Source organism: Humulus lupulus, chromosome 9 (genome assembly GCF_963169125.1).
Source record: "Humulus lupulus chromosome 9, drHumLupu1.1, whole genome shotgun sequence".
Classification (NCBI taxonomy): domain Eukaryota; kingdom Viridiplantae; phylum Streptophyta; class Magnoliopsida; order Rosales; family Cannabaceae; genus Humulus; species Humulus lupulus.
Genome location: NC_084801.1, coordinates 143,985,356 through 144,009,154, shown reverse-complemented (window position 1 = coordinate 144,009,154; position 23,799 = coordinate 143,985,356). Strand labels below are relative to the sequence as shown.

At 40.9% G+C, this 23,799-nt stretch overlaps 1 protein-coding gene across 1 annotated transcript; it reads left to right on the top strand.

Moving 5' to 3' along the window:
• The first annotated feature begins 8,637 nt into the window (after positions 1-8,637).
• On the top strand, positions 8,638-9,483 carry LOC133800122 (uncharacterized). Its single transcript, XM_062238089.1, has one exon. It carries the CDS (start codon positions 8,638-8,640, stop codon positions 9,481-9,483), a length of 846 nt encoding a protein of 281 aa, XP_062094073.1.
• The last annotated feature ends 14,316 nt before the right edge of the window (positions 9,484-23,799 follow it).

The window sequence follows — 23,799 nt, the reverse complement described above, 5'->3', positions numbered from 1 at the left end:
CCAATAGAGAACCACTATTCAATCTATAAGAAGGAATAGATTCCATATCTGTTAAACTATGTCCCCAACCATATATATCATTGAGTCCCCAAAATAATTGTTCTTAGCCTGATCATTCAGACAAACCTTAACACATGAATCAAAGGATCAGATGACATATATAAGAGTTCATAGTAACCTCAGGATTAAGATCATCGTTTGATGTGTTTGATTAATACTATGAAATGGTGTTTAACCAAGTATTAACAAATCACATTTGGTACAGCTCTGTATATCACTATATATAAAGTACCTTCAATAAAGTGTCCTACTACACTACTGATCCGGATCTAGGTCAATTGTATTCATGATACTAGTGAGCTGTACTAGCAGTAATTAATCTAAAGATTCTATAACTTTATTTTACTACGAACTGTTTTAAGTTTATTATCTTAGTATCGATCCTCTCATACCAATATGAGATTAAGACCACATTAAACTTTGAAATTTTCTGACATTTACTTAATATTGTTAACATAATATCGAACATAGTCTATATATATAATAATTTAATTATTTATTTCATTTAAAATATTTGTCAACTATAATTGCTTTAAGGGCACTATTCCCAACAATCTCCCACTTGTCCTAAAGCAAATTAAGGCATCTCTTTCAATGTGTCAATCACATTCCCCTGAACGAATTTGTCTAACAAAGTCTTCAGTAACAATTTTGTAAGAAAATATTTTAAAGTTATCTTCAAGATCATTACATCAATTATGTAAAATTGTCTTGAATTAAATGATACTATATGAATTGTGCTTTACCCTTTCATGATTTCTTGTTCTTCTAGAATAGTAACATTTGGGGGTTATTGGAGAATGAGCTACATTTGGGGGGGAATATTGTTATTTTGAGGATTAGTGGAATTAATTGGGAATTGTACGTGAAATTTGAGGATTAGTGGGTGTATTGGTGTCAAATGACTAATATGCCCTTGAGGGCTTTGAAAGAGGCTTAGTAGGTAGGGATATTATAGTCTTTTACTAGGAGCATAGTTCAAGACTTAGTCAAACTGAGGTAACCTCATTCTCTCCCTCTCACGCTACTTTGTCCTAAGAAAAGGGAGTTTTGAAGCCTTTGAATAATTTCAAGCTTGGAAGCAATCTTTGGTGGGATTTAGAGCTTGTTGTTGAGGGATTAGAAGCTACTAGGTGTGGGAATTCAGCTGGGAATCTCGTTTTTAATAGGGGTAAGCCTTTCTCTATGAATTTCTTTAAGCTTTGAGTTTTTCCTTTTGTGTTCTTGGTGAATTCTCGCACTTTAGGTTTGAATGTGTGTTAGTAGCTTTTGATGGGTGTATTATGTGTGTCTGTGTTGCTGAAATTGTTCTAGTGGTTGAAATTGGGTTGAAATCGAGTTTGGTTGTGTTTGGCATGAGTTGCGACTTCTCAAAGTCGCATGAATTCTTGGTTTTCGTGGTGGCGCTTGGTTGGAGCATCACAGCCCGCTTAAAGGTTCTTGAGGCTGGGGTTTCCTCAGACTGCCTTTGTAACGACCCAAATTTACTAATAAGGCTTAAGGGCCTTGATTAGTGTGCCGGGAGGGCATAGTTGGAATATATGTGATTTAATGATTAAAAGTATGCTATATGACTATTTTAATATTTGAGATGCATAACTATGTGTATTAGTATGCATGTAGGCCCTGATTAGGTTAGAAGGGCATAATCGTAATTTTGGCCCGTTGAGGGCATAATTGTATATATATGTGCTAAATTGTTGAGACCACATTATTATGCGGATATATTTGTGGTCTGTGATTCGAGATGATCCTAGTGAGCGGTTTAGCGAAAAAGTCACGGCGGGGATTTATACCCGGCTCGAGGCGAGCCTGGGGGTATTTCTGGAATTTAGAGAATATATTGGGGTCTATTTTGACATCGAGGAATATAACTGGTGATTAGTTAAGTATTGGGAAGTAAGCGGTAAATATTAGAGACACTCGAGGAATTAGCGGGAATTGGGTGAAATGACCGAAATGCCCCTAAGTGGATTAAAAGACTTAGGATTTAAGGGAGGGTATTGTGGTCATTTGGCTTATAAGGGATAGGCATAACTCAGGCTTTATACTTAGTGGATTTTGTAGAAGGAAATAGAAGTCTGAGGGAAAGAAAAGAAAGAAAGAAAGGAAAGAAAAGCAAGGTCGGTTTAGGCTCTTCTCCACCATCTCCTTGAGGTTTCTTGGAGCAAAGTTCAGAAGAGAGCTAGATCAAGCTGAGCAATTAGGTTTCTGAATTAAGCTTGAGGAATTGGCAGGGCAACTCATTCAGTGGAGGTAAGATTTTGAGGTTTCTTCAGTTTTTGGTTCTTGGTATAGTTGTGGTTTTGAGCTGAGTTTTGATGGGGAATTCTAGGGAAATTGGAGTTAAGCTTTGAGGAGATGAAGGCCAAGCTAGTGAGGAGGTTAACCTAAGCTAAGCTCATTCATCAGAGGTAAGGAACTTTAGTTTCAAGCTTGGTGATTTCTGGTTTTGCTGAGTTTCTGAGTTTTTGAACTCTAGGTTCAACTATGGTGAATTCTATGTTTAGGGATGCATGTGATTGGGTTATGTGTATTTGGGATGCTTGGGATGAGTGGAGTATGTTAATAAGCTTGTTTTTAAGTTTGGTTAAAGATTGGAACAATTTTGATAAGGGTTGGCTCGGGGAAATCGCAGGAAGGAAAGTGCAGCATTGGCTGTATGTGACTAGCGCTACAGCGCTAGCCTTTGGGCGCTGTAGCGCTAGGCCACTTTTCCTGGGAAGATTTTGGGCTCTGTTTGTAGCGCTGTAGCGCCCTCCTTAGAGTGCAGTAGCACTGCCCTATTTCTAGAAAGGGGTTTTTGAGTTATTTTCAAGGGTTTTTGCCTGGGGGTTCGGGGTTCGATTCCACCACCCCGTTTGGTTGAATTGGGGCTTTCCGAGGGCTCAGGATTGGTCCCGAGGTTAGGTTTTCGACTTGAGGTTTGGTGATAATTCTGATCTATGGCTTTGACTAGGTGTACGCTAGGGCTCGGGAGGGATCATGCTCAAGGATCTAAGTGAACGAAGCTAGTAAATCTAAAGGTAAGAAAACTGCACCCGGTTATATGTTTGAGATGGGACTAAATGCTCCCGATATCTATATAATGTCATAGATGGTATTATGCCATGGGACATGTGATAAACGGCCTAAGGGTGCCGTATACAATATTTGCGCACAGGGCGCGGCTTGGCCACTGGTAGCCAAGGACAGCTTTATATTCACTGAGCTCAGTTTAAGCGGGCCGAAGTCAATGGGATAAACAGAGGGTGCGGCCTAAGGGCGCTAACCCTAGTTATCATTTGTGAACTGATTATTGTTATGAAATGATATGTTTGGTATGCTGAATACTTGGTTATCATGGATGCTTAAACTGTTGAGAACATGTTTATGTGATATGAGATATTGGATTGCCTTTTGATTGTTTATGCTCTGTTATTGCGTTTTCTTGCTGGACCTTGGCTCACGGGTGCTACGTGGTGTAGGTAAAGGCAAAGGAAAGTTGGACCAATCCTGAGGTGGATTGCTGAGGGGCTGAATGTACATAGTCAGCTGTTCGGCCGCCATGGCCGAAGAGTGGATCACGACAAGGAATGCCTAACAGTCTGTTTTGCCTTAGAGTGGCTAATTACTGTATTTAAATCTCGAATCTTTTGTAAATGGTTTTAATCCTATTATTTTTGGGATCCCGTGTAAACAGGAAATGTTTATTTATAAGAAATGCGACTTTTAAGACCAAAATCTTTTAACCCTAGTTCCACTATAGTTTCAGTAACACGTTTTCAATTACATGACTTGATTAACAAGTCTATCACTTTTATAAACACACAGTGTAACGGTCTTGGCTATCAAGGGCGTTACAACTTGGTATCAGAGCGTCCTAGGTTTATGGGTTCCTGAAGACTAGCTGGACATGTACATTCGCCGCGAAAGACAAGCTCGACTCAGGGTTTGGTAATTGTGTACACATGATTATGTGCTTAAATGATTTGAATGAGATATGACTGTTGATATCTGCTTGATTAATAGGGAGCATGAGATACTGATAGAGCCTGGCCCTTAACTATTGCGTGATGTTATTGAGGCGTGCTTATCAGCACTGCTATGCATGTGAATGAATATATGGATGAATATTTGGATAAATTTCTATGGAATTGATTACTTGTGAATGATTGGAGTTCCAGTGATGGATCATGAAAGGATTATTACCCTGTCATCATAGTCTGATTGCCGAGTCATTGATTACAGATTGACTTGGATAATTATGTGTCCAAGAAAATCTACACGACTAGCCGGCAGGTTTGGGACTAGAGATGATGATCAGGGCCAGACCCCTCCGCCAGTCCCTGAGAACTGGCAGCAGTTGATGGCAGACATGCAGGCTTGGCTTCAGAGCCAAGAAGAATAGATCCGAATTCTGCGGCAGGAGGCTCCATCTGGGAGTGTTGCCCCTATTGTGCCACCTGTAGTGGTACTTGCACTACTACAAAAAAGGGCAATTGTGTCAGTCAAACGCGTCAGTCAACGCAGTTGACTGACGCTGTTGACCAAAAATTAGCATTTGTGACAGTTAGGCACTGCCACAAATGATGGGGCAATTGCGTCATAACATACACTGACGATGTTTAATGGGGCCGTTTACGTTAGTGCCGCACTGACGCAAACGGGTCGTTAACAGCGTCAGTGGGGCACTGACGGTAACGGCCCGTTTGCGTCAGTGGGGCACTGACGCAAACGCCTAAGTGAAACGCGCGTTTCACTATGGAGCGTTTGCGTCAGTGCCCCACTGACGCAAACGGGCCGTTACCGTCAGTGGGGCACTGACGCAAACGGCCCCAATAACCTAAATAAACCCTCATCGTCCCGTGTACAGACCCATTTACCTAATGTTCAGAAACGAAAATGCTTGAAAAATCAGAGAAACCAGCGGCGCCTCCTTCCACATTTGCTCACCTAGGTACGTTTTTATCAATTTTTTTTTCAATTTTAATGTAAAAATAATGATTTATATATGTTTATGTAACTTATATATAGTTTTTTTTTTATTTTTTGTATAGATTTTGTATTTTTGAAGATTTTAGTTTGAAAACCCATAAACTTTCTTGGTTTTTTGGGGTTTTCTACATCAAGAACCCACATTGTTCAATTACCACAAGTAAGTGCAATTTTATTACTTTTTGTGATTTAAATTTAATTTTTGTGATTTTTTTTTTATAAATTGACATAATTTCGGATTTTTTAATTTTTGGATAGTTTTATATTTATGACTATGTAATTGTTTTAGGTTTAAACTTTGCATTTTAATATTTGATTTTTTTTAGAATTTTTTTATTATAATTTATTTTATTTTTATTAACTTTTTTTTAATTTAATTTAATTTCGAATTTACTTATATAAATGAGTGTATATATATATATATTAACGAATATATTTTGTATAACTTTCATTTCATTAATTGTTTAGTTTGATTATTATTGGAATTTTTTTTTTATATTTTGTTAACTTTTTAAAATTTGGGTTTAATTGGTTAAATATGTATATATTAAATTTTTTTGTTTTTTTAAGTTATATTTTATTATTGATTTAGTTAGGATATTTATAGTTAATTTTTCTTTATGTGATTTGTTAACTTTTAAAAAAAAAAAAAAAAACTTTATTTCGGGTTTAAGTATATAAATGAGTACATATAACAAATTATTTGTTTTCTTTAAGCATTTTATTGTTTATTTAGTTACAATATAGCTTTAATATATTTTTCTTTATATTTTGTTAACTTTATATTTTCTTTAATATAGCTTTATATTTTGTAAACACGTTTTCAATTACATGACTTGATTAGCAAGTCTAGCAATTTTATAAACACACAGTGTAACGGTCTTGGCTATCCAGGGCGTTACAGCCTTGGCGCCGCAGCCCTTAGTGGGCAGCGCTGCGGCACAAAATGTGGAAAATTTATAGGCTAGCTCTTTGTCAAGTGGGGCGCCCTAGCCCTTGGTAATGTTAGTCGCGGCGCAAATTGCTTTGGAATTATTGGAGGCCTTTCGGCCTACTTTGGGCCACAACTGGGAGGCGCAAAATGGGAATTTTAGAATATGTTGGTTTGGTTTTTGCGAAACCAAATCAGAGGGCTCGGGAATGATTCCACTACCCTATTTAGTGGAATTTGAGGTCTTGAGGGCTAGGGCTCAATCTTAAAGCTCTTAATTTGTTTAGATGGATATTCCTTAATATGTCGTGACAAGGGATACCATAAGGCTTAGGAGGAAAGGATCGTGTTCGTTGTCGCTTTACCTTATCGCTCAGGACTTGAGGTAAGAAAATTGACATTTGCACCAAGGGTAGGGCATGCGCCCCAATTATAGGGCACGCGGATGATCATGTCATGAATTTGTTTAAGTTAATGTCTGCTTTGTATAAACCCATGTTGTTATAACTGTTTGTACTTATTGATTGTCATCATGATCGCTCGATCATGAGACCATTATCGACATTACATGCGTAGTGCTGGGGCCATTGTGGGGGTGCGATATTCATCTACTCGACATGAGTCGTGTATTGTTTGGAAAATCTATGTGAACCAATTGTGATTATAAAGTATGCAGTACATGTTAATGTCTATCTGGATATTTGTTTTATCTTTTTGGGTTTTCTTGTTGAGCCTTGGCTCATGGGTGCTTCGTAGTGCAGGTAAGGGCAATGGAAAGATGGACCAGCCATGAGTTAGAGAGCTAAAGGGGTGGCATGTACATATACTCAGCCTGCTCGGCCACCAAGATCGAGATACTCTTGAGGAGCAGGGATCATTAGTTGAAAGTTGTCGCTTAGGTCGGCTAAATCTATAATTTTGATAAACCTGTATTTTATTTTGAAACTTTTGGGTTCCCTTGTAATTATTCAATCTTTTTAATGACAGTTCAACTTGTTGACGAAATTTTTTTAATACATAAACTTTCGTTTAACCTTAATTACACTTTTAGGTCCAAATGACTTGCTTAATGAGTTAAGCATTATTTTTAGCACACGGTGTAATGGTCCTTGTTTAGTAGGACATTACAGAGGTGGCATCGTCGGCAGTGAAATGAGGGAACCAAATGGGGGATGAGGGAGTAAGATAGGAGAAAAGAGAGAGAGAGAGATCGCGAGAGAGAGAGGATATATATAATGAGAGAGTTTTGTGTATTTATGATTATGGTAATCTATTTTTTATATTTTATGGAATTATCATATTCCAAATTTTTTTTTTTCAAAACTTTTCATATTTTGTATAATTATTTTTTTCCATAAATATAAAAACTATGTTTATTTTTTTCCATAAATACTTCTCTAGAATAATTAGTAGAAAATTTTACTACATGTCCTAGTTTTGTTGTTTGTGATTTCAAAGAAGCTGAACACTAATTTTTTCTTATTTTTTAGTCTTTAATATCTTTATATATGTTTGTCTTTTTTTAATTTCGAAAGCAACCAAACTCTCTCAAAAGAATATCTATACAACCGAAAATTATTATAAAAGGTTCGCATTTTTAATAACATAGACTACGTAATCCGTAAGTCATTCAAAAAGTGTTATAAATGCTTTGTTTGATTATTAGTTGTGTCATATTAAAAGAACATGATTTTTTTTTCCATTTCGGATGAGACTGGCTCACTTATCAATATCTCATGCCAAGAAAAAGCTATAAAATATGTATATATATGTTGGGCCCAAAATGTTCGGACCAGAAGCCTCCATTTTAAGAATATTGAAACTGTGTGTTTTGGTCAACAGAGGCTCCGGAGGCAGAAGCCACAGGTCAGAGGCGACCTGTGCTTCTGCCCTTTGAACGTTTAGTCGAATCAAATACTTTTTTTGGGGGGAAATTTAGTTATTTCCCCCACCAATCTTGGAGATAGTTTAACCACTTAACCTCCTTGCATTTTTTTTTCTATAAATACTAAACTCTTATTCAAATAATGGTATCGAAAAAAATCTGACTTAGGCATCAGAGTGTCTTTCTTGCAGGTACCCCTGACGGATCAATGACTGTATAAGCGATCATCGTCATCGGAAAAGGATTGGAAAATCGTCGGCAAATACCGCCAAATATAGAAAGGCAAAGTTGTTGCTTCAACAAATTGGCACTGTCTGTGGGAAACGAAGTTCCCTTTTTAACCACATCATCAAATCAAGAACTCTTTCCTTGCAACCAAAATCCACTTGAACCTTGGAGCCATGCCACCAAAGGGCAATGGAGTGCCAGGTCCCGTCGCCCAGGTTGTCCCACCAACGGATGTAAGCTACCAAATCGACAGGATGTGTCGCCTACTGGAGGCCAGCCAGCAGAGATTCGACGAAGCCATAAAACGTTGACCGAAGCTCAGGCCAGGCTCAAAGCTGAGATCGCCAAATTGCGAAAAACCAATGTAGCTACGCGCAGGACCCAAGATAACAACAATCCCAACCTTGGTAGACCTGAAGCTCCGATCGTTCAGATCGATTCTCCTCAGAGAAGCGTAATCCACCCCAGAGAAGGGTCCCAGGGTCCCCTACCATCCTCCCCGGCTTATCTTCATTAAGGAGGTGAGGAGAGGAGGACGGAACACTATGAGACACATATGCGAGCCGGCGCAAAGCCCACAAGAACAACCCAACCAGTCTCCGATAATGGGCCCCGGCAGACCCCACAACGGGCCGCGCAAGCCTCACCTGCTGAGGATCGTACCTCCTCCATCCAGTTCTTGGACAATTGGAAAGAAGAGATGATGCGAGAAATGTTAGAGAAGTTTTCGGATGGAAGGTCCACTCACACCACTGAGCACATGGATTTGGTATCAAGAACCACGGAGAGGTCACCCTTTGCAGAGTGGATTCAGAACGAGCCCAAACTGCGGGACTTCGTAATCCCTCCTTTACCCGCATTTAATGGAAAGGGAGACCCACTCAACCACCTGTTCCAATTTCAAAAGATAATGGCCCTAGAAGCCAACAATGAAGCCATACAGTGCAAAGTTTTCTCCATGACTTTCTCTGGGACAGCCCTGTTGTGGTTCAGGCAGTTGAAACCTGGTTCTGTCAAAAATTTTGGTGATCTCCGTAGAGCCTTTCTCCAACAGTATAATGCTAACCGCGAGGCGCCAAGAACAATGGCAGATCTCTATCGAATCGAGCAAGGGGAAAATGAACATCCAAAATCATACCTGCAACATTTCATTGACCTCTTACACCAGATCTACGATGTCGACCTAGTCACCGCGACTAATCTCTTCGTCAAAAGCTTACAGGTGGGATCTCTCTTACACGAAAACCTCACCATGACACCACCTTATGACATGGATGAGATTCAGATCCGTGCTGAGGGTGTCTTCAGAGTCTTGGAATTTCGAGAGCGTGCACAGAAGAAATCCGCACTTATCTCCGCTCCACCAGCAAATAACCCTCCTCCCCCCACCTGCAAGGGATGACAAGAGGAAGAGACAGGAAATGGATCACACAAAAGGAGGTAAAAGGCCAAAGCCAAATCGAGACCCACCGCAATACCCCTCTTTCGAGTACACTGTCCCTCAATAAGTCATTTACGAAGAAAACAAAGACAGACCCATCTGGTGTGAGCCATACAAAATTACCACTCCCCCTGAAAGAAGAGATAAAAGTAGGTTCTGCCTCTTCCACAAGGATCATGGCCATACAATCGCTGAATGCCACAACCTACACAATCAGATCCAGGCCTTCATGAGAAGTGGACGCCTAACCCAGTATATTAAAGAGACAAGCAGACCCGGCACCTCACATCCCAACACTGCTTCCGTCCCAGCACCACCAGTAGTAGACTCCCTGCATGCGGCCACCGCAAGCTCACAAGAGCCCCTCAAGCAAATCCCTATGATACACGGGATCGTGGACTCACCGAGGAACAAGAGCAGGCCACCAAAATTCACAAGAGGATGGAAGAACGGGTAAAGCGATACAGATCATTAGGCCCCATAATCAACCTCGTCACTTCGGAGGAAAGACGCTATATAGCCTTTGCAATCACCTTCACCGAAGATGACTTGCGGGGAGTACACCTGCCCCATGACAATCCTCTAGTTATTTCACTGCAAGTCAAACATTGCCAGGTGGGAAGAGTTCTAGTCGATGGGGGCAGTGGGGTTGACATTCTCTTCTAGGAAGCATTCCAGAAGATGGGACTCGAAGAAAATCAGACTAGGACCTCTGCTACACCAATTTTGGGATTTAACAGCCAGAGGGTATACCCGAAGGGCGTTGTTCGATTAACCGTGATAGCCGCAGAACGCACCTTGCCTGTGGACTTCCTCATTGTGGACTCCATCACAAGCTATGACGCCATCATGGGAGGAAGTTGGATCCACCGAATGCAGGGAGTGGTCTCGACTTTGCATCAAGTTATGCGGTGCCACTCACCCAACGGACGGTATACCATCGACATAAAAGGATGCCAGAAGCAAGCCAAGAAATGCTTCCTTACCCTGAAAGAAATAAATGATTCTGGCACCTCCCCTCCTGAAGACAATCCCAACAAATAGCAATCACAGTGTAACTTATCAGCATGTCTCAAAGGCCTAGATCTAGAGGAAGATCGTGAAAAGCCCCAGACCACACTTGATGATTTAGAGGAAATCTGTATAGATGATGCTGACCCATCCAAAATAGTGCTGGTAAGTATCAAACTTCCTGAAAAAGAAAAACTGACCCTAATCCAATTCCTCAAAACCAGAATTGGAACCTTCGTCTGGTCTCCGGATGATATACCAGGAATAGACCCCTCTGTCATGAGTCACAACCTCAACATATCGAACAGTTTCCCACCCGTCAAGCAGAGGCAGAGGAGGTTTGCTCCTGAAATCAACCAAGCCATCCAAGAAGAGGTACAATGGCTTCTGAGCATAGGAGCAATAGAAGAATGCTTGTATCCTAGTTGGCTAGCCAACCCTGTAGTGGTCCTAAAGAAAAATGGGAAAAGGAGAGTGTGCATAGACTACACCAACCTTAACAAAGCATGTCCTAAGGATAGCTACCCTCTCTCGAAAATTGATCAGATGATAGACGCCACGGCAGGTTTCGAAAGAATGAGCTTTCTCGATGCCTACTCAGGATACAATCAGATCCTAATGAAGGCAGAAGATCGGATCCATACATCTTTCATAACAGAATGCGCCTTGTACTGTTACAAAGTTATGCCCTTCGGACTAAAGAATGCAGGAGCAACATACCAGAGGCTGATGCACAAACTATTTTCTTCAGTGCTCGGGAGAAACATGGAAGTATATATCGATGACATGGTCATCAAATCTCGACAAAGTTCTTCACATGTGGGCGATTTAAATGAATGCTTCGACATCCTTGACACTTATAAAATGAAACTAAATCCAACTAAGTGCGCCTTTGGGGTGTCCTCTGGGTATTTCCTAGGATACGTGGTCAGCCAGAGAGGCATCGAGGCCAATCCAACCCAGATTGCATCACTTTCAGAGGTCAAGGAACCCAGAACCGTCCGGGACATCCAGGCTCTGACAGGAAAAATTATAGCATTAAGCCGATTCATATCACGCATGTCCGATCGTTGCCAGCCCTTCCTGCAATGCATTAAGAAGTCTACGAACACCACCTGGGGACAGAACAAAATAAAGCGCTCAAAGAACTGAAAGCCTATCTGAGTTCTCCTCTTGTACTGAGTTCTCCCATCCCCAACGAAGACTTGTTCCTGTACTTGTCTGTCTCGCACTTTGCCGTGAGTTCTGTGCTCTTTCGAGAAGACGTGAGCCGACAGAAGCCAGTGTTCTACTGTAGTAAGATGCTACTAGACATTGAAACCCGCTACGACATGATGGAAAAATTGGCACTCACACTCATTATAGCAAAGAAGAAGCTACGATAGTATTTTGAAAGCCATACCATCATTGTATATACGGACTACCCACTGAAGCATGTGTTGAACAAACCCGATCTCTCTGGTAGATTATCCAAGTGGGCAATTGAACTCGGGACGTATGATATACGGTTCTCACCGCGAAAAGAAAAAAATGGCCAAGTACTTGCTGACTTCCTAGTCGAGATACAATCTTTTACCCCAGATACCTTACCTGAATTGCTGGAATCAAAAGCTGACTGGGTATGGACAATGCATACGGACAGAGCCTCTAATTCTCAAGGAGCCGGGATTGGCATCATATTGGAAGCACCCTCCAGGCTAAAAATTGAGGAAGCCATTTGGTTAGAACAATTTGCCACGAATAACGAGGCTGAGTATGAGGCTCTGATTTATGGCTTAGAACTAGCACGAGACATGGGCATTAGACGATTGAAAGTCAGAGGGGATTCAAAGCTCATGATAGAACAAGTGGTCAGGAATTTCGACACCAAGGCACCCCACCTGACTAACCTATTACAAAAGGTAACTGACATACAGTCACAATTCCATCAGTTTGAACTTGTACAAGTACCGAGGGAACAAAATCAAAAGGCCGATGCCCTTGCCAAATTAGCTTCTGCAGGGGAATGTTCTCGGCGCTCCGCCATATACACAAGCCAATCATCGAAAGCTTTGGAAGTTTTCTCAACCTCATCAGAGCCTGAGTGCTGGATGGATCCAATCATTCGCTATTTGTCTAAGTCTAAACTGCCAACCCATCCAAAAGACGCTAAACTTCTGCATCTTCGAGCTTAACGCTACTCCATCATCTGTGGAACGTTATACTTCAAGTCCTTTAATGGCCCCTATCTTTGTTGTTTGCGTTCATCAGAAGCTAAAAAATTGTTAGAGGAAATCCATGAAGGAGCATGTGGAAACCACACTGGGGGCCGAAGTTTGGCACACAAGGCACTTACAGCAGGGTACTACTGGCCATACATGATGACAAAAGCACGCGACTATGCCAGAAAGTGTGACAAATGCTAGCGATTTGCGCCCACCATCCATCAGCCCGCTCAAGATTTACACTCCATCATTGTACCTTGGCCTTTTGCAAAGTAGGGGATGGACATGGTAGGGGAACTGCCTAGAGCTGCTAGAGGAAAACGATACGCTATGATAGCCACCGATTACTTCACTAAATGGGTCGTAGCAGAAGCATACGTCACGGTCAGCAAAACAGACCCCATGAGCTTCGTGTGGAAGCACATCATCTGTCAATTTGGGATACCATGGAAGATAGTCGTTGACAACAGAACCCCATTCCAAAACGCCAAAGTACAGGAGCTGTGTGACACATACAAGATCAAACTGAGTTTTGCTTCTGTCACATACCCACAAGGCAACGGCCAAGCAGAAGCTTCCAACAAAGTCATTTTTGCCAACATCAAGAAAAATTTGGAAGATAAAAAAGGTGCATGGGTAGAAGAGTTACCAAAGGTGTTATGGGCATATAGAACAACAAAAAGGTCCTCTACGGACGAATCTCCCTACGCCATGGTGTATGGAACAGAGGTTATCATCCCAACAGAGGTGGGACTGCCTACGCTTCAAACAGATCTAGCTTCTGATCTGACCACAAACAACATACAGTTAACACACAACCTCGACCTCCTGGAAGAGTTGCGAACAATAGCACAAATAAGACATGAAAATTACCAAAAGGCTGCAGAACGCTACTACAATAAAAGAGTCAACTCACGCACGTTTAAGAAGGGAGACTGGGTTCTGCGTAAAGTCACTGGCAACCCAAAGAAGCTAGAGCCAAACTCGGAAGGGCCCTTTGAAATCATGGAAGTACTAGGACGAGGGTCTTATACTCTTAAAAATGTACGTAGTGGGAAAATCGTCCCTCGTACTTGGAATTCAATGTCTTTGAAACAATATTATTGTTGATAGTTGTACTGTATAGTTCAAAAGTAATACAACAACTTTCCTTTTTGCATTATTTTAGTATATTTTACATACTCAGCTTTTGCTGACACAATTTTGCATACGGAATCCTTACTATCATAACATAAAGAGGACACACATGTGACAACTATCAGTTTACTCACTCGGCACTGAGAGATACTACCAAGCACATATTTTAATATATCCTTACCTACCCATATGAGAACCAACATTATTCACGTGCACTTAAAACCACCTATCACTCCTGCTATAAAATAGTGACCATCAGGACATTTTTAGTTATCATTTTTTCATCCGTTTAAACATTCAGCCAAGATACAACAAGAATCTTTAATCCCAATGTAGTCGTTGTCTAAACTTAAGGGTCCCTTCTAACAAAAAGAGTGTTTATTAGCATACGAAAGGTAGTAATTGGTAAGATACAACAACTCGCTTCACACACGCAATATGCATACACAGGCCTGTTGTCTCTGCCATTACACTCGATATTCTGCCCACAAAATTTTGGGTTTCACCTAAAAGCATTCTAATCTGACTTGACTAAGCTAATGGGGAGCTAAGGCCAGCCATTTCGCAGTCTAATCTGGCCTGACTATGTGGATTTGGCTGTCCATCCAGGGTACACTCCACCAACTACCCTGATAAGAGGGGTCCCGCCGTGCAGTTTAATTTGCCCTGACTACTGCAACAGAACCAACAGACACCCCACCTTGGGTTCACCCCCAATGTGCACTAATTGGTTTAGCAATCCAAGGCTGGGAGGAACTTTTCCCGCAGTCGCACCCGCGTCCCGATAACAGCTGCCTCTATTGGATCGAAAGACTACCCGAGTAAGCCTTGCCACATACACCTCAGTATAGGTGCACTGGAAAGATGTCTGATCTAGGGTTCTACCTTTCTTAGCTCTGCCTCGATGCCCAGCCTCGCATGCTGCATTCTGCGGTCGAGCTGAACCTCACCGCCCCCTCTCGCAAATGGTAATGCATCTTGTAACGCCCTACTTCCTTAGAGCCGTTACCAAGTGTGTTTAAAATCATGCTTTCAACTCGCTAATCGAGGTTTAATTCAAACCGTGTAACTAAGCCATAATTAAAAAGAAAACATTAGAGAAAGTAGTTTTTTTTTTATAGCTAGTCATAAAAGTTTACACTTGGGATCCAAAAACATGGTTTAGAAAATATTTACAACACAAAACTGATCAGAGTCGACTAGACGACAAAATCTAAGTTCATATGCAAGCATCTCCCAAAATCCCCTAGCTGTGGCAGCCAGGCTGGCCGGACATGTACACGCCGCCTCACGCCAGCTATGCTCATGGTTGGTTGATCTTCTCTTTACCCTTACCTGCACCACAGAGCATCTGTGAGCCGAAGCCCAGCAAGAAAACCCATAACAGATAGCATATGAAATACATAAGTCAAACATATAAACAGGCCACCAATGGCTAAACACATACGGCCTAGCCGTCCCAGGCGTTTACCAAGCCCTGGGTTTGCGGACTATACCGTAAGGATATCCCAGGTATCCTGTTAGGGACTTGCCCTGGCAACTCGCACCCCACGTGCTCAACGCCGCTCCCGGCCTCTAGCCGTTCTCGGCCTTGCACTCATCGTGCTTGATGCCGTTTCCGGCCCCACGCCGTTCTCGGTCTACACCGTTCCCGGCTCTTGCCGATCACACATACAATATCAAACATGGTATACCAACAAGTACAGAATTCAAGCATAAACAGATAAAGAGCTACGCTCTGTAATTCTAATATATAGGGTTCGGCCCTGCATATCATTTCCATTCAACACATTGGGCTCAGCCCTGCACACAAGCTCTATGGAAACAGGGGTTATCTTACCTGAGTTCCGAGCTTCCTGAGCACCGATGCCCCGAGCACAGTCTGCTAACGCGAGCCTCGCCGAAATCCTAGTCACAACATATAACAATATCCGTTCATCAAATTCTAACCCAATAAATAACTCCGATCCATAATCCCTAACCTCCGGGACCTTGAATTCTATCAATCCGGTTGATAAAATCCATCCCAAGCCTTACCCCTCGAGTTCCCGATCCTAAAATACCTTAAAACCCAAACTGACACTAAGGGTCGCGACCTCTCCTACTAGAGCCGTAGCTAGCCTCAAAACAGAGGCTAGCTCTCTACTGACCCCCACACGGGCCGCAGTGCGCTTGATTTTCTCGGCCTCCCATGGCCGCGCGCGCACGCGGCGCACCCCTCCTAGGGTCGCGGCGCTACACAGCGAACCCATATTTTCTCTTCAGTTTTCCATCCTTTCTTCAAGCCAATTTCCACCAAAACTAAGCTAATAATCCCAGGTAATAACACCATCACTCCATCTCAATATCAACACCAAAACTCAACAGAAATCTGCCCCAAAGCACAACTAAAGTACCCAAAAATAGCCTAGTTTCTACTCACATGCAAATCTTGGAAACATAGCTGAAACTTAAGCATAACTTCCATGAAAAGCTTACCTCTTGCTGAGCTTAATCCCTGAGATGATCCTCAAATTCCCAGACTTCAAGTTCCTAAAGTATCCCAGCTGAAATCCCTTCAATTCCTAGGCAATTTCTTTAAGTTTCCTCTTGAGTTTTGTCTTAGAGAGTGAGAAAGAGATAAGCACAAGCTAACTTTAGTTCAAAGGGAAGTATGGGTCGGTTTCACAAGTTTCTAAACAGTTCCTTTCTTTTATTGTTTTATATAACTTAAGTCTAAAGGTTACCTCAAGGCTCGGGGTACCAAAACGTCCCCGAGGGCAAAAATGGTAAATTCCCCAAATATTCCCGCCTAGGCATTCTATCCTCAAATATATCTCCAAATATTTATTTCTATGTCCCGATAATCCCGTAACTCAACTAATACCTGAATAACCCCTCGACTCGCCCCGAGCCCGAATCTCAACCCCGTTGTGGCTCTCCGGCTAACCGCTCCCCAGGACTGTCTCGGATCATGCTGTACAGACATATCACACATATACAACATATATCTCATTTATCACAGTTATGCCCTTAATATCCAGACGGGGCTCACATGCACATTTAACTCAATTAAACATGCACCATAATCATATATACACATGAATTCACTTATAAGCATATTAAACCACTTATTGCCCTCCAGGCACACTAATCAAGGCCCTAAGCCTGATTAGCAAATCCGGGTCGTTACAACATCTTCCTTGATTTTTCATGCACTCAAGGGACCGACTCAGATTCTATTACACATACAACACGACTCTCTCAAGGCAAGCAAGTTCAATGCAAAACAACAAAGAATGCTTTACAGAGTATGACACTCTCGCGATTATGATCCAATTCAACAAATGAAAAAATGGGGGACTACCTACACACTCGACTCTCTTAACCATAAAAGCACGATGACAATGCTAGATTAATCAGAAGCCCACAGATAGTCAATGATAGCAACTAATCAGAAGTTGTTATTTATAAAATATGTTACATTCATAATGATTCCCAATTATATATAAAATATTACTTTCTTTACTATATACAAGGGTTATCTTGGGAGTATCTAATCCCATTCAATACGACGCATATATTCTGCCATCGCACTCTCTAACTTTGGATGGCCTAATCCATAACGGTCACACAATATGTAATACGGAATACCACTTCTTACTAATTCATCCAACGCCCAAGTTGAGTATAACCACTGTGGCTTATAAAAAATCCGCCTAAAAAATGGCACGTTTACCCACTCACGATGTTCACCTGCAACAGAAATGTCATCAGCACAAACCAATCACCTCAACACTAAGCTAAGTCGCTCACACGATACTTAACTGGACATTCTCTCCCACCATCTGTACGGCTTCTTACTATATCTCACACGAAATGGCCTAAAGGGTCTATGAAGCCTCTTATCAGCATACGTCAACTGACTCTCACCTGTTGCAATACTTTAGTTATTATAATCTCACAAACAAAGATAATAAAGTAAAATGCACATTCACTCACAAATAAGACAACTAAGGTGACCAAAACCTCCAAGATTGTATTAACAATTTCCACAGTACATCTACACATATCAAAGCACTATAAAAGGCAAGGAACGCATAAAATCACCAAAAAACAAAAAACAAGAACTGTGTCCATCATTCTGTGGCACCTCTTTCGTCAGCTGGTCTGGCCTCTGCAACTGGAACAGGCTCTATCACCATTTATTCGGAAGTCTTTGCCACATCACCTTCTTCCACCGGTTCCCCACTGGCATTGTAAACTGAGCCCAAAGTGTCGCCTTTCAGCTTCAGTTTTTCAAGATGATGTGCTGGGTAGATGATTTGCAGATCCCCGAGCTCATTCAAATATTTATCGACATTATATTCTCCCACTTTCACGTCGATGATTTTGCAGTACATCTCCAATTTAGCCCATTTCTCCTCTGGGGTCTGTTTCTTATTACAGAGTGCTAGATCCAGGTATTTTGCAGTGTCCACCTCGGCAATCCTCACGAACTTCCATTCAGTAATCTCACGATCTCGGATGCGCTGCCTCGTGGCTTCCACCGCCGCCTCTTCTGCCTTCTACAAAATAAATCCATCACTTCATCAAAACATGCAACATATTACTTAACCATATTTCCATTATACTAATGAATACAAAAAAAACGCATACCTCAGCCATTTCCTTTAATTGTGTCTTGGTTTTCATGACAACCTCCTTTTTCTCCTTCAACTTCTTTTCTAACTGGAGTTCCACCTCCAGCTTCTGCTTCCACGCATCTACGACGCCCATTTCTAGCACCTCCAATTTATGATGTAGCTCTTTCTTTTCATTCTCCAAAATCTCTTTATCTGTCTGCAAAGATACTACATCTTCCTGCAAATCATTTATCATGTTGTCGAGCTTCTCCATCCGGGCTTCGTGATGTACGCAGAATTGGATCTTCTCCATCCATTTATTGGTCATCGCCAATAGATTCGCTTTCAGTTTGTCACGTTCCACCTCGAGTCCAACAGAACTTACTAGCTTCTCCTCTGTGGCTACAACCTTCTCTTTCACCTCTTCCAGCTGCGATTCTAACTTCTTGATGGCCTCCACAAGAACATTTCGGTTTGCTTCGTCCATCGTCCTCCCTGTTCGCTCTTCTTCAAGCATGACCGCCTGCTCCGACAGCTTCGTGCTATTCTGAACAGCCGCTGCATACTCCCTTCTAGCAGCAGAAGCACATACGTAGCTTTGCAAAACATTAACTACGCTTATCACCCATCAAACAAGACATGTACCACACGATACTCACTCTAGTACATATTTGAAAACCATGCTCATTTTCAGCAAACTTACCATCCATATATGGTCTGACACTTGTTGCAGCAAGTCACCTTGCCCACTCAACGACCCGATACCTTCCGCAGGAAGATGAGGTCTACTTATTCGCAGCATCTCCTCCATCACCTCTGTTGACGTAGAAGGTACATATTTGGGCACGTCTCCCGCTCTCTCGCTTGCTTCTCTTCCTGCTAGGGCAGCAACAGAAGCAACGGGAGCAACCGGCTCCCCACCTCCTGCTAGCATTGACACCATAATACTATCAGATGTCAATGCAGTTGTTCCCACTCCATAAAGATATGGCATGGAAGGGCGTACAAGTAACCCATCTCCAACGTCTTCACCCAAGTCACTTGGCAGATACACTGGCGTCTACACTGTAGAGAAAGTTAGTTGCTCTAGAAAAGCACTGGGAGACTCAAAATTACTTGTACCCTTCGAGGATACAATTATGACCTCTCCTAAATGAGAATTAGAAGCTGGAGTTGATGTTACATGAACATCAACACTTAAAATATGATCACCTGCGACCTCGGTAATCCTCGATTTTTGACATATAGAGAGAGTCTCAGAAGTAACAACCTGGCCTGCGTCAACTGGCTGAGAAAGACTGTTCATAGATTCAAAACCACCCCCGAAAGCATCCTCCAAAAGACGGTTCTTACGGGAGGCAGAAGAAGGGCGTCTCCCCTCTGATCCTTGCCTGTGACCAACATCAGAGCCCCCAACCAAGGCAAAAGCAGAGGGCAACACCTCTGATGACCTTGCACAGGCGCTAGGGGATCTCACCTCAACTGGAAAATTGCCTTGCACACAAGTAACAGTCACAGCCTCTGACGGTTTGGCCGATGTAGGAGACAGAGCCACAACATGCGTAGCGCCTTGCGAACCTGCCTCCAAGGAGGATCCAAGTGTAGGTGAAGAAGAGGATGATGTAGGTAAAGAGCCAACGGGGGCAGACCCCTGAGGCTTCTTGCACAATGATAGAGCTTGCCCAGTCGGTAACTTCCCTAGAGTAAGCTTAGGGATTGTTAGAGGAGAGCCTCTAGCGGCAGAAGCAGACCCCCTCCGGATCTGAAGCTTGGACGAAATGAATTTCCCATCGTCTGAGTCTTTATCCGAAGACTCCTCTTGCGACTTCCTCTTCCCCAGGGCATCCTTTCACAGAGGCACTTGTTGGAGAGGTTGGATCTGCAGAGCGTCAGAAGGCATAGAGGATCGTCTGTGTATACGAGAAGACCTGCATGTCAAAGCAGATTTATCAGGAGATGATTCTGCAGCAGGGGTTAAACCAGAGCCATCTCTCTTCTTATTTTCAGGGATCCCTTGATGCTTGGCACATGCGGCAAAAGTCTCAGAGCACGCCTTCTCGTACTCAGTCTTTGATAATGTCAAAGTCGAAGAAGCGGGGGGGGGGGGGGGGATTTTTTCAAAAACACTCCCAACTGCTTCGCGCAAGTGGCTGTGATTCTGGCAAGGGATATGTCGCCCCTCTGCATCCTGACTCGCATAGCACCAAGGTCAGTTCGGTCCACGAAACAGAGTCGAGTCATGATCTGCATACATTAGGGGTTCATTACGCCTTTGATACTGATAGCACTTTCTTTGGACTCATGAAGGAGCCCTTTCTCCGTCAGCAGGCTCTGTTGTTCAGGACTCATACTAACCTAAGGCCACGCGAAATCTGGTGCATGAAATAAAATAGAAAGGCATAGGACTAGGTTAATGGATGATCATTTAAACACAATATGCTTGCACGGAAAGAGAAAGAGAGCAAAGCAATGGTAGAACACACCTTTGATGAAAACCCTGGCCAAAGGGAAAATTTCTTGTGGCAGAAATTCAGGATACCACGCACCTCCGATTTTGAAGAAGTACTTGCCCCAATTCCTATGAGAGCTGTCGAAGTCAGTGAAGATTGTTCGGTCTTTTTTGGGGGAAAGATAGAAGGTCTTCCAAGGTTTGCCTTCTATTGCTTTATTAGTCGACTTGGTGAAGCATGCATAGATGTCGTCTGATTGGATTTTGACATTCCTAAGGGCTCCAATCATCTGAGCCCCGACAATGGATTGGATAGCATTTGGGAGGAATTGAGAGATGTGAGCTCCGGAGTTTGAAATTATTTGCACTAACAGAGGAAAATGAAGCCATTCAATGTGCCTCAGACTCATAAAGATTTCACTGGGTTTGACCACATCTCTGAATTGCCATTCCTTTAGTTCAGAATCTGTGAGCATTCGAACCGTGACATTGTCTGGAATATCAAACGACTTACGTATGCGTTCGTCTGCGGCTTTGTATCCTTCACGATCCACAGGCTCAGGAGATGATTGAGAAGACATGGTCGGGAAAATTGGGAGGTTTGCTGTAAGAATAGAAGAACAATCCGTCTTAGGGTTTTTTCTCTCTTAGTTATTCTCTGGAAAGCTAAAATGGAGTTTCAAAAAGTTTGAAATGAGAATATTTGAACCAGACCGATTAAGTGGGAAACAAAATGTCTAAATCAAGAGTAGTACTCGATAGTTGAGCTTGCATTCAATTCCAAATGACGAATGACAGGAGTCTATGTGATCGTGCGCCTGCAGGCAGCCTCGATTAACGGGGGGGGGGGGGGGGGGGGGCATCTGTTAGGCCCAAAATGTTCAGCCCAGAAGCCGTATCCATGTTAAGAATATTGAAACGTTGTGTTTTGGTCAACAGAGGCTTCGGAGGCAAAAGTCGCGGGTCAGAGGCGACCTGCGCTTCTGCCCTCTGAATGTTTAGTCAAATCAAATACTTTTTTTGGGGGGAAATTCAGTTATTTCCCCCACCAATCTTGGAGTTAGTTTAACCAACTAAACTCCTTGCATTTTTTCTATAAATACTAAACTCTTATTCAAATAATGGGATCGAAAAAAATTTGACTTAGGCATCGGAGTGTCTTTCTTGCAGGTACCCTCGACAGATCAACGACTGTATAAGCGATCATCGTCATCGGAAAGGAATCGAAAAATGAGTTATCATCTACAAATAGCTCCAAATATAGAAAGACAAAGTTGTTGCTTCAACAATATATATATATATATATAAATATATTTGCTTTTATCACATCAAAACATCCGTGAATATATTTTGGTTGCAGAGAGAGACCATACACGTGAATCCAAAAAATTTGGTATGTTCCAATCACAAAAAAAAATTGGTATGACGTTTCATTTCCTTTATATATATATTTATATAAAATTTCTTCTATATAAAAAAATGTGGAGAAGGTGGAAATTTTTTTGTTTTGATAGTTTTTAAAATTTTTTCATTAACTTTAACAGAATATTTTTATATTTAATATAATATTCTTATATTTAACGGTAGATTATAAATAAATAATTAAACAAGTTAAAATAATATATTTTTGAGATATTTTACAATGATAATTATTTAAAAATAATAGAACTATATATTTTATAACTTAAATAAAATTTAATTAAATTTAAACTTAATATTATATTAAATATATAATATATATTATTTTTTGTCTGCCAAATTAAAAAACTAGAACAAACATAAACTTAAACAAAAAATTAATTAATTAATGAAAAAATGATATTTTAAAGATATTTTATGATAATTTAAATAATTAAATGATATTTATTTAAAAATAATAAATGCATACATATCATTTGTTTATCTTATAAATTTGTGTGATAGTTTGTTTTTTATCAAATGATTAGAGTTTTTTTTTCTTCATCAAATTCACCAAAAAACATTGTGAGATACATTGAAAACTAAAAATAGTTGATGCATATATATACTACTGTCTAAGACTTTTTATATGCTTATTTTATTTTTATTATCAATTTCTTTTTAAATATTATTGCAAGGTAAATATATATATATATATGTCAACGTATTGTTTAGATATTATATATGTAGAGATTATTGATATAAATATTTATATATATTATAGAACTATAATTCATTCTATTATATATATATTAAAAAAACAATAAACTAGTTTTTATTAAAATTATAGATATTTTTTACAATTTTGAAACTAAGCAAACCTGCATTACAAATTACTTCAACCTAGTATATATTAATATGTATGGTATTTTTTTCATTGTATGGAGACGAGATAGTTTACGCTCCATTCCGATCAGGTGGATTATGAATAATGTATTTTTTTCATTCAACAAAATTTTTGCTATAGAAAAATAAAACTTTATACTTATATTACATAATAAATTGTTTCTACACGATTTATTAGTGTCCAACACTATGTTCGGATCATATTTAACTAAGATTTTTCAGCATACACTTCCTGAGTTGATTTACTTCCTATAATGAGAAAACAATGGCCGCAATTACATCGCGATCTTCACATCGTGGGTGTTCGATTAAAAACACTTTATTGGACAACTTGGATTGGAAAAGTAGCAAGTATATCATACAATATATTATGTGCCCTATATAAATACATGACAACTCTTGTATAGGAGTTTCACTTTAAGCCTTTCCACGCGCATAAAAAAGATTAGTCACGCGTACAACAACATGCTTGAACTTAGTTTTCAGTACTATAAACTATTCGAAATTTTGTGAAAATTTGTCCTATATATTTATAGGATAATTCTTCTATAGGGGCTTCACTTTAAGC

Excerpts from the sequence above, each read along its gene's own strand:
- LOC133800122 (XM_062238089.1), top strand. The coding sequence starts at position 8,638 with ATGCGAGCCGGCGCAAAGCCCACAAGAACAACCCAACCAGTCTCCGAT.